We start from the raw sequence: 12,500 nt of genomic DNA on the forward strand, positions 1-12,500 counted from the left end.
GCATAAGTTTCACAAAAGTAATGTATTGACAATGTTGATGCTTCCCAGAATAGGCTGACTGTTAGATAATTTATCAGTTTCAGCCCATGATTCAGGCTCTCTGCACATACAGTCATACCTCCTGAATTGAATGTTCTTTAATTTGAACAGGGTTGGCGAACAAATTTTGTCCTCCAATTCAAACACAGTCCTCTAATTTAAACACAAACACCCGTTCAAGTGACTCCACTTGGTCAATCCCTCTAGTGTTCCTTCTCTCCCATTCCTTTCCCTCCTCTCCCTTCCCTCCCTCTTCTTTCTCTGCCCTTTTCTCCATCCCTCCCCATTTCCTTCCTCTATCTATCCCACTCACCCTCCCTCCTTCAGTCTCTCTCTCTCTCTCTCTCTCTCTCTCTCTCTCTCTCTCTCTCTCTCTCTCTCTCTCTCTCTCTCTCTCTCTCTCTCTCTCTCTCTCTCTCTCTCTCTCTGCCTTCATTCATTCTATGTAATTTTTGCTTCATCCTTTCTCACTCATATATTTCCATTTCATTCTCTCATTCTCATTCTAGTTAGGAATTCTTGGCATTATTCTTACTTTCACAGAGAGAGAGAGAGAGAGAGAGAGAGAGAGAGAGAGAGAGAGAGAGAGAGAGAGAGAGAGAGAGAGAGAGAGAGAGAGAGAGGGGGGGGGGGGGGGGGGGGGGGGAGGGGAAGGAGAGCAAGTAATGGATGGAGGAGGGAGAGAGAGAGAGAGAGAGAGAGAGAGAGAGAGAGAGAGAGAGAGAGAGAGAGAGAGAGAGAGAGAGAGAGAGAGTTTTAGTGCAAAATAAAAAATTTTGAAGATAGCTGGAACTTTCATTGACTCATCATTTTAAGGTTGGTATTTATTTACAATGTTATTTTGCATAAAAGATTTAAGGTCATTGTTCTTGTATCTGACACATAGGATGACTCACTTTTTTGTCTTTTTATGATGATTCAAGTGCTGTCTTATATGCCGTAATATATGGTACTTCATATTTTCTTTTACTGTATTTATTTTTATAATTTAGGTTATTTTCAATCAGTTCTATGTTTAGATCACAACATAAACCGATAAAAATGAACAAAAAATAGGGGGATTTTGGGACATGGAATGGATTAATTCTTTTTACATTAATTTGAATGGGATAAATTGCTTCTCAATTCAAACATTCCCAATTTGAAAATCCAAAAAAGAACCAAGTAAGTTCAAATCATGAGGTACCACTGTAATCCGAGATGAATGCTGGTTTCAGTTTTTCTTTATTTTCTGAGGATGTAATTGACATATTACAATGCCAATAATACTATTGTGAAACTCACAAATGGTTCAGGTGATGTATAGCACACAGAATTCTCATGGGAGAAGTTTTGAGCTACAAAGTTGTGAAATATTATTTTTCTTTGTAATTATTTTTGAGGGATATATAATATATGCCTACTTATAAATCTCAAAGAAAAGAAAATGCTTTTAAATCAAAGATTTGCAAGATGTGAGTAGAGGTCACAAATGCCTGCCAACAGAAGAGTTGGTAGAAAGAAAACTTGGGAAACTTACTGTTTCATGAGAGTTAAGATAGTGCAAGTGGAAGCTGAGTCTTGTTTTTTTCATTATATACTTTTAATCAATATTTGCAGACCAATTTATGAGGAGAAGCAAATAGAGCCAATGCGCCACCCCAAGAAAGTGGCTTCCATATCCTCAGGACTCATGGCTCGCCTTGATCAGCCTCAACGGCCCAGTCAGGTGCAGGGAACAAAGGTAAGTGATGATGACCTGATATATTGCACAGAATAACAGTAATGACAAAGCATTTGGCCACAAACAGTGTTGTTTGGGCAAGTAAAGCTGAAATTTGGGCTAAGAGTAGACCAATCTCTACAGAGGAGATTTGTACCACCCAGAAAAATGGGATAGCTGTTTTGGGATGGCTGGTATCTTTGTTTCTGGGTTGTTGAAGACTACAATGCTCAGAACTCCTGCTTGGGAGATTATATAAAGGAGATACCAGTTTATGGGTGTAAACTGTTGTAGAAGTCAGCCTGAGGTCTATTCTGTATTTGTACTTTGATGGCATTTGACAATATGAAATCAAAGTGTACCAGGGTGTTTTTTAGTCAGTCCATATCATCACCAATAGAAAGTTGATTGTTTTATTTTAAGAAGAGGAAGGCATCATGTGATGGCATTCCACCTCTTGACAAGAGGCTACCATCCCTGCATTAGTTTTGCCACTAGATTTGACTGGAGGTTGTTCATGAACACACAAGTTCTCTGCCTGTGGCCATTACAGTAGGACAATCCCCACAGCATGTTTATGGATATTGGTGAAAGCACTGCTCTGCTTCATAATGTCTGTGCTTACTATGGATGCAAGAAAATGCCCAAATGAAGAGATACTGGGCTTAAGATTCAAGACCCAAAATTTATTTATACACAACTTACATTTCCCATGCAATTTGATCTGCATTGATGAAAAGAAGTTACAAAAAACAGGCCTTTAATCCACAACGCATACATTATGTAGACCTGATCTTAACAGCAATCTAAAAGTCTTCTTAATGGTGAAAGTGGTAAGTGATGATTTCCTTGACTTTCTTCCAAAACCTCGCAGGATTTACAATGAAGAATTTGCACTGGCTAATCAGTATGTTGTTGGCATTGAGTATTTCAAGAGATGCTTTACTTAAGATGACCATAGTCCTGATAACAGCTTATATAAAAAAAATATGTACCTGATGAAAAAGGAATGAACTTTGGCAAACTCAACCTGCCTAAAGTTGTGAGTTCAGAATATATGCATAAGAGGCCTCTTGCCCCAGAGAAAGTTGCTGACTCCCAGAGCCTGCATTGCCTTTCTGACAATGTCTTAATACACTGGCACGTGACTTGAATAGTTGTACAATGAAATGGATAACCAGCAAGGAGCTTCAGATTTTGGTGTTTGAAGAGGTGCTGCTTGATAAACATAACATGACCAAGGACTACTACATACTTGACCCTCCTGCACAGTAACAACACTTATTCAAATGTTGATAAACTTTATTACTTTTAGACTGTAGACTACTTTGATTATTCCCAAACAGTTTCTTTATTGGCTCTCTAAATCATGTTTTTACAGTTGATTGCACAAGTGATATTTCAGAACATGTGGAATCTGCTTTGTTGTTTTGTCCTTTTGTACTACCAAAAAAGAAATGTGTATTTTTCTGGGTAGGGGATTTTATATGGTTAAACTCATTTACAGGAATATGTACTACGCAAACATGATAGCGTTCTGTAACAGCATCCTATTTTTATTTGAATTGCATAAAGACCAAGTACTCTAATACCAAAATAAATAAAGTTATAAGTTTCAGTGCTTGAAAACTGATGAGGGATTGGATTTAATATGGGTGCATTTTCTTATCCAGGATGGCTTATTATTAATGTATTAACCAAAAAAAAATAATAATAATAATAATAATAATGATAATAATTTATAATTTCCTTTTGAATACTTTTAGGTACTTGTGACCAATCTGCACCACTGTGTCAGTGTTGAAGACATGGAGGAGCTGTTTGGCACAATTGGCAATATTCTCTCTGCTCGTATGGTGAGAGAAGGCGTGGCAGAAGCAGTTTTCATGAATGAAGAGGATGCTTACAAGTAATATTTCATTTGCTTCTTTAAACTTACATATGCCCTTTTTCCTCATATTCATATTGACATGATCATGGAATTTTGTTTATTCATTCATTATTAATGGCTTCCCTTTATAGATCAGTGGAAGTGTTTAATAACCGTCAGTTGGATGGACAACCCATGTGTGTGTCAGTGGTCAACAAGAAAGTTCCAGTGCTTGCTGCTGCTCCTCCTCCACAGCCTTCAAGGACAGAAACAAAGTCAGTTCTGAAAGCTGCAAGGTAAGTGTGCTGTTTCCCTCATGTTGCTTGTGTTAAGAAAGTTTTCTTAGTTGAGTGGTGTTAGGATATACTTAAATGATTCTTAGTGATTGGGGGTGTGTGCAGTGCCCTGCTGGGAGGCTGCCACCCCATTATGTAAAAGAAAATGTATATTGTATGTCTATATGTATGGTTTATATGTAATCAATAATCTAAATAGTGTCTACATCATTAAATTTGCTATGTTCATGATGGTTTTGTCCTTTGGGCATCTGTATACAAGTACTTATTTCATCTCTTTATTATATTGCATATTTATTGATTAATTATTATTTCATGTATTTATTTTAATTAATTAATTAATTAATTGTGTTTATTAATTAATTTATTTATTTATCATTATTTTTATTATTTTTATTTTATTTATTTGGTTATTTATTTACTTATTTATTTATTTATTTATTTATTTTATTTATTTATTTTTTTTTATGTGTGTTTAACTTGTGAACTTGGGATTTTTGATATGGGTTGTAAATAAGGCTGTTTCATCTCACACCATCCCAAGTTTCTCAAATTGATGGTAATTTATGAGTAAAATGCATTTCCTTGCAAAGGTGTTAATAATCTTTGGAATTCATTATTTTGAAAGAGATATTAAAATTAGTTGATAAAAAGTTGGTAAGGTGATATATTCACCCATCCCTTGGCTTTGTGAGCAGAGCCAAGTGGAGCAAGAAGGGGACAAGAGCTAACACAAAACTTAGTAGATGGCTAGATAACACTCCTGCAAATTCCAATGAGTCAAATAGCTGTACTTTCTTTGACTTTAAACAATTTTGAATCAGTTTGAACAAAAATAACATTTAACAAATTTGATGGTAACACTAAAATAGGAGTGTCATTCTGGCAGTGCTGTATAGGTTAAGGATGCATCAGAACTGGATGATATTGGAACTGACTTATACCCTATATGAACCTTTTTGTTGTGAGAACACAGCCTAGCTGCCTGTTTTTCTTCACATTTGTTAAATCTATAAAGGGCTTTGTCTCTTAGGTGTTCCACTCCATTACCTTTATTATTTCTTACACCACTGCAACATTACATCTCTGTTTTTTACCCATTAGTACCATGGTTATTGTTTTTCTGAACTTGCTAACAGCATGGCTTTCCTTTTTCCTGTGGCCTTGCTGTACAAGACTACTTAACCTCATCCATATTCTCTCCACCTTTTTCATTCATCCCCCTCAGGGTTAAACTCACAAACCATCTGCCTGATTTTTGCCTGTCCAACTTTTCATGACTTGAACTATTTCAAAAGAGAAGATTCAAGACATCTCTGGAATCAAATGAGGTATCTAGAGCCAAAGGGACATGTGTGTATTTTGATAGTTTTGAGTTGTGGGTTGCACAAGACAGATGTAACTCTCCTCTTAAAGATAGCATTGGTTGTCTAATAAAAAGCAACTATATGGCTAGTGTATTTTTTCTGCACTGGAAAGCAGACAAGGTTCCCAGGCCACAGGGGTGATGTCATCACGCTCCAGGTGGGAAGGAGCACCAGTCAGCAAGCAGGACTTAGTACACACCCTCACACTTGACCAATTGGTGGTATGTCTGTGTGGCTTGAGGGGCAGTTTGTTGTGCTCTCAGCTAGCCACTAAAAGTCATGGATTTATCTTTTTTTTTTTTTTTTTTTTTTTTTTTTTTTAAACACAAAATTTGAGTTTGACATCTAGTGATAGTGACCCAAAGCTTACTGGACCATCACAAAAGTGGGAGAAAGTGTGCACAAACACAACAGTTGCCCACCAATCTCTTTTCTGATAATTTTGCTTTCCCTACCCTGGCCATTTATTCCTCCTTCACCCATCACCACTTCTGTACTACTCTTCAACCACTCCCAAACATAAGTGTGTGTGTGTGTGTGTGTGTGTGTGTGTGTGTGTGTGTGTGTGTGTGTGTGTGTGTGTGTGTGTGTGTGTGTGTGTGTGTGTGTGTGTGTATCATAGTTACACCCAGAAAAAGCCAACTCCTCTCTCATATTTCTATGGCAACTGAAGGGTTGAGAGAGAGAGAGAGAGAGAGAGAGAGAATCATATTATTATATTAAAAATTAGATAAGTTAACACTCACGGGCCTACGCTGTATTTGAATGCACATGTTTTTTAACCCATTTATCCTGGGAGATTCAAACTGCTCCAGGCCCTGTACAAGGGGTATAAGCTGCACGTGCCAACCTTATCGTCTACTGCCCCTTATATAATTTCCTTTTGTTCCAAGAGTAATTACTCAGTTAGTTTGTATTATACACCATTAGATTGCTGAATCAGTTACACATGTTACTGAACTGTGCAATTCATATCAATATTATAGTTTCTTTTGAAAGAAAAATTACTGTGTGTGTGTGTGTGTGTGTGTGTGTGTGTGTGTGTGTGTGTGTGTGTGTGTGTGTGTGTGTGTGTGTTTACCCTCCCAAGGTTATCTTATTTTATCACCATTCTCTCTCTCTCTCTCTCTCTCTCTCTCTCTCTCTCTCTCTCTCTCTCTCTCTCTCTCTCTCTCTCTCTCTCTCTCTCTCTCTCTCTCTCTCAAGAGAGAGAGAGAGAGAGAGAGAGAGAGAGATGCAGGCTCATTTTCTGATACTTTTTTGGAAAAAAGGCATGTCTTATAAACCATCAAATATGGCATGCTAGCAGAGAAAATAGAAGATTGGACAATCAGTAATAGAAAGTAATGACAAAAATTTTAATTTTAGAAGCCAGGAAAGTAGTAAAAGAAAATGACCAGTGATTTCCTTGGTACATCCTCATGGCATCACAGGTTCATGAAAGGGCATGGACTGAGAATGCACATGAAAACAAGAATTGCACAGAAAATGCCACAGGAGTATGAGGGAAAAATAGTAGAATTTCACAGTTATGTCATAAAAGCCAGAAAAGAAACAAACTGAAATGGGAGAGATTGAAAACATGATGAAGTTCCCCCTCACTTTTGACGTACCATCAAACAGAACTGTCAAGATAAGTGCAAAAACTGACAGTGAAAACAACTGGACATGAAAAGACACATTACACTATTGTTTTAACATGCACTGCTGATGGCCAGAAATTGCCACTAATGCTGGTATTCAAAAGAAAGACTTTTCCAAAAACAAAATCCCAGATGGTGTCATCATGCATGTCCAGCCAAAGGGATGGATGGATAAAGATGGTATGAAAGTGTGGATGAAGGGACTGTGGGGAAAACTCCCAAGAGGTTTGCTAAAAAAAAAAAAAAAAACATTGTTGATATTTGACCAGTTTAAAGCATAACAAAAAGAATTTAAAAAAATAAGGCTGCAGATTTACTACACGAAACAAGCAGTAATTTCTGGTAGATCAACATCACAGCTGGAACCTCTGGATGTGTGTATCAATAAGCTTTTCAAAGACTATATGCATCAAAAGTGGATGAAGTAGATGGTAACATCTGACAAGGAACTGATGCCAACAGGACAGACGAAATAGCCATTGCTATTACAGGTATGCCAGTGGGTGAAAACAGCATGGGATGCACTTGACCAAGACATTGTGGTCAAGTCTTTTAAAGAATGTGGGATCAGCAACACTATAGATTGCATGGAGGATGACATGCTATATGGAGATGACTGTGAAAGTGATGAAGCTGACACCAGTGGAGAATTTTCTGGATGTGATGATAAAAAGTTTTCTGGATTTGAAGATGGTGATGAGATTGATGACAGAATATTTCTGTAGTGAATGAGAGGTGAATGTTTGTGACTTCACACCTGAATTTTCATGTAAGTCTATTTGCATTACTATGGTTTCTCTCATAAATTAAAATTATTTGAAGAATTTACAGTACAATATTTTCTTAACTTTTTTATTTACATTATATTTTCATTTGTACCTTAGATGTTAATGTTAAATTCTGAACATTTATGCATGTGTGTATTTCACCCAAAAATCTTACTGCTACAAATTTATCATATCAATAATAACAATGGTATGCTAAAGTGGTGTACCATAGCATTGGAAGACTGATTTGGCAATGCTGCCAGCTAGCCAGTGGCACATGCTGCAGAGTGATTGTAAATAAATTGTTCGTGACGGCCTGTCAGGCTCTCATAGGTGTTTCCAAATCTTTTTACCTATCATACATTGTTGTTTGAAGTCCCATACCAATATAAAATGTGATTGAACAGATCATCAATCATCATTAAAGATATGAAATATTGGTAAATTTTATAATTTTGAATATACTTGAGAAACCATTCCACACATTTCCAGGTGTGCAAACATTACTAATTTTGGCTTTACTATTATTTATTTTGATAAATTTTCACTTAAGATTTGTTGCTAGAGTATGGTATTTAGACAGCACTGGGCTGTCTTGGCACTTATGGGGCAAATTTGGACAATCTCATTGAAAAAAAAAAAAAAAAAAAAGCTTCACTGTATAACACATAGGGCTATTTTTTTTTTAAGTTTGATATATAGTAAAAAAATAGCATGACTGTTGATTTCTGCTATTTTTTGCCATGCTTGTTCTTGTACATTCCCCTTTATTGATTTTTTTCCTCTTTAGTGCTACAATTACACTGAGGGTACCATCATGTCCTCCAATACACTTATCTCTTACATTTTACATTACACCACACACCAAAGTCATGAAAGCAAACCAAAAAAATTATATTACATTTTTATTTTGTTTAATTTATTTGGTTTTGTGTATATTTCACTGTTGCTTTCTTTGATTGGATCAGTTTGTCTCTGCTCTTTAATTCCTTTCATATTGCATTGAAAGAAAGAAAAATATACAAAGAACAGCTTAGTGAGCATGGTTGTGTGCCATTTTAGATTTCTACATATCATTCACTCTTATTTGTGTTGCTTTATTTTCAGTTAGGCAATTAAGGCATGTTTTTATCTTAATAGCATCACTGATGATTTATCTGTTGTTTTTTATACCTATTGTTTTCTTTTTATGGTCTGTTTTTTAGTTTACATTACTTCATTAGTTTTTTTTTTTTTTTTTTTTTCACATGAAAGTATCCTTCCTGAAGGTAATTTTGATATTTAGCATGTTTACACATAGTGATTTATAATGAAATGGCACCTTTGTGAAACTTTATAGGCCCATAACTCAAAACTTTTGGTATGCTTGTGCCTTTTGCCCTAGACACCTTAAATAGATCATGCTGATTGGAAACCTTTACTTCCAACTATATAGGATAGTAGCAACTAGTGGGCTTTTCTAGTTTTGGTAACACTTGGCCTGCCTCCATCATTTCGAGAAGTAAATAAATAAAAGAAACATATCTATATACCAGGGCAGCAATCCCACACAAGGTGTCCTACACAAAGCACCACACACTCACACATACATCATTCATACTCTTAGCCCAGTCAGTCCCTGGTGGAAAAGGGTAGTCTCATGGACCACTGTACTACATCCCAGTTGCTTAGACACAACACACCTGGCCACATGCATCCATAACAATACCCATCAGCATACATTGGTTTACACATGCCCCTTCATAATGAGACTTTTCCCTACCTTGCAATACTCTAATTCTGAGACCACAGCAGACAAAGAAAATAATGACAGTAAGTAAACATATACTCTGTAGGATTTTGTAAAGGATTTAGAAAGCTTCTTAATGATATATACATGTATACCAAGGCTGTTTTCCTCAGAAAGAGGGGTAGCCAAGACAAGGCACACAACTTTCACATTCACATTTTTTACACCAATCTCTTAGCCCTTTGGTCATTGACAGAGAAAAGTACACCCCAACTTTGTGGGGAACAACCACACAGCTTGAACAGTTTGGTCTGGAACAAGGATCCTTCATAGCACTACACCTGTGTCAGACCATTGATGTTTGGGGTCTGCTTTTAATGTCACAGGGCCATGTCACTCATCATCCACTCACAAGTGCTTTCCATTAATTTCTGTCATACACAGTCTTTCTACTATGCTCTAGTGTCAGTCCTCTTCCTTTTGAGATCTATCCATCCCTTATGTCAGTGGTTTCCAACCTGTGGGGTGCGCCCCCCTAAGGGCACGAAGGGCTGCCAGGGGGGGCGTAAGCACTTCAAAAAGTAGAAAAATTACTTAGTAGATGATTATATATCAACATTATTGATTTTCATGGAATACATAATTGGAATACATACATAATTATGTATTGTATAATTTTTTTTATCTCTGACTTGTGCCGACTATGACAGTAAATAGCGGTATTTAAACCAGAGTGGAGGGGGCGCAGGGAACTTGTCATTTAATGAAGGGGGGCGAGAATTCAAAAAGGTTGGAAACCACTGCCTTATGTGGTCTACCTTACACTTGATCTTACTATCTTCTTCATCAGCCTATCATCCTTCATCCTCTCAACATGTCCATGCCATCTCAACATGCATTGCTCTGCCTGTCCTGCCAAGTCTTTCGCAACTCCTATTCTCTTCACTTCCTCATTTCTGACTCTATCCACGCAATTTACTCCAGCCATACTCCTTAGACATTTAATCTCCATTACATTCAATCAATCAAATGTTTTAGATTAATTCACAAAATTTTTATTCCACCTCTTCCCTTCCCTTTCCCCTCCCTAAGTTCTGCCATTATAAATCAGTTTACTCATTTTCATACTTTTTCAGACTCTGTCATTCTCTGTATCTGGAGTTCAAGTAGATTGTGACACTCCTGTAATTGTTGTCAGTTTTCAGAAATGCTTAAGAGTGTCATATGTTTAGAGAATGCTTAACTCAGATGAACATGCATTTATCAAGATTTGCAGAGAACTTGATTCAAGACCAAGTTCAGTCATATCATATAATAATTTCTACTTAAGTACTTTGCTGGGCTTACTAAATTCTGTGTAAACAAATCAGAACTACACAAAACTGTTTAATTCGTCAGTTTTGGTTTGGGAACAGGTTTATGCAGATTAATATTTATGTAATTGTGTATAGTTTGGAAGTAATAGTACTAGTTTAGGTATGTTCCGGAGAGTGAAGCTTAGCTTCATGGTCTTCTAACAATATTTTTCTTTTTCATGGGACGGTAGAGGGCGCACTGGGTACTATATCTGAGAGTAAGTGTGTCTTCCTATTGTATTTGTGAGTTAATTGCAAATAATTGGTCAGCCTCCCAGCTGCACAAGATTAGTTGCTATTTCAGAAAGTAGGATGGGTGTGGGCACTGCATGTTTCTTTTATATTAATTCCTATTATATTTGTTTTAAATAGCTGATTTTGAATTTGAAGTTAATGGATAACATTATATTGAAGAAAACTTCTGAAGTCAGTTGTACCTAAGATATTTTATGCTTTACATAGCATTGGTTATTATGTAGTGCCACATATCAGAATTGAGTAGCTTTTCATATGTACTACCTATTGACTTTTTTGGCTTGACTTAAACAGTGGTGGAAACAGCAATGTAGTACGACCTACTGCAACCAACCCAGCTATCAAGAGGCAGAGAGCAGTTACTCCAAATATAACAACTATCCACCAGGCACTGTTCAACAGATCACATCCACCAGCATCAGACCAAGTCTTTCTCGTCAAGCTGCCTAAGCCTTCCGTTAAGAAAGGTGAAGCTTAGACACCCCACTCTATTAGAATTCTACCCTTCAGTTTTAAGAAAGATTTCAGAAATATAAATAATTACTGTATGTTTTGTAATTTTGATTATGGCAGATATTGCAGTCAACCTGTAACTGTAGCCTTGTAATTGTACTGAATTTTTACTGTACTTGTAATGGGATAAATTGTTAAGATTTATGATTTAATACACATTATCTGGTCAATACTAAGTTTTTTCATATACACCATTTGTATATATTTTATGTTTAGTGCCTGTAAATTCAATGATTTCATGATGAGATTTAATGTTGTGTGCATCTCTTGTTTGGATCACAACTAAAGGACAGGGATTTGAATTCTTAGCCAAGCAGAGACAATATGGAGTTTTTTTCTTTTCATCCTAGTTCCCCTTCATCTAACGGAGAATAGGTATGGGATGTAAGAATAAAAGCTCATTGCCCAGCATTGGTGGAAGGCCAGCAGCTCTACTCCTCATTATGGATGTCTGGTCTTGCAGGGGGCAGAAGGCCAACATTCTTATCTATCTGGGTGTGTGGATCTTTATATATTCTTGAACCTCATGCCTATAACATTTGTAGACATTGTCCCATGAGTCAGATAATGGGCTTGCAGGTTTCCTTCTAAAGTCAGTTTATTAATTATACCTTGTACAGGTTCATGCTGTTTCCCAGAGTTCCCTGTTGCACTGGCATTTCAAGATGGGGTTGATAGATAATCTTTAGTCTCAATAATGGCTTGAAAAATTATGAGGTTTTAAATAGGGTATAGATTCAATTTCAGGGCACTGATCACTTATATAGGCAATTTTCTCCTTAACCACTGGTGTTAGGTTCCCCAAAATTATTGTGGTTGATGAATCCATGACTGGAGAAAATATTTAAGGTTACAGAAACCTTGGCAGGTTGTAGTAGTACAGTGGTGAAGAAAAGGTATATTCTTATAACCTGTATAGTATTAATAAAAACACTGAAAAATTATGGACAATTTCTTCAAACAA

At 36.5% G+C, this 12,500-nt stretch overlaps 1 protein-coding gene across 2 annotated transcripts in view; it reads left to right on the forward strand.

Moving 5' to 3' along the window:
• LOC135099888 (polymerase delta-interacting protein 3-like) overlaps positions 1–11,708 on the forward strand; it is a 36,924-nt gene extending 25,216 nt beyond the window's left edge. Inside the window, exons 8-12 of one of the 2 annotated variants that reach the window (XM_064002522.1) lie at positions 1,639–1,762; positions 3,508–3,650; positions 3,764–3,907; positions 10,960–10,986; positions 11,318–11,708. In XM_064002522.1, coding sequence (XP_063858592.1) covers positions 1,639–1,762; positions 3,508–3,650; positions 3,764–3,907; positions 10,960–10,984 — 436 coding nt within the window. In that variant the 3' untranslated portion in view covers positions 10,985–10,986; positions 11,318–11,708. The remainder of the gene's footprint in view (positions 1–1,638; positions 1,763–3,507; positions 3,651–3,763; positions 3,908–10,959; positions 10,987–11,317) is intronic. The other variant, XM_064002521.1, reaches the window with a different exon arrangement.
• Positions 11,709–12,500: the final 792 nt, after the last annotated feature.

Source organism: Scylla paramamosain, chromosome 4 (assembly GCF_035594125.1).
Source record: "Scylla paramamosain isolate STU-SP2022 chromosome 4, ASM3559412v1, whole genome shotgun sequence".
In the NCBI taxonomy this organism is placed as follows: domain Eukaryota; kingdom Metazoa; phylum Arthropoda; class Malacostraca; order Decapoda; family Portunidae; genus Scylla; species Scylla paramamosain.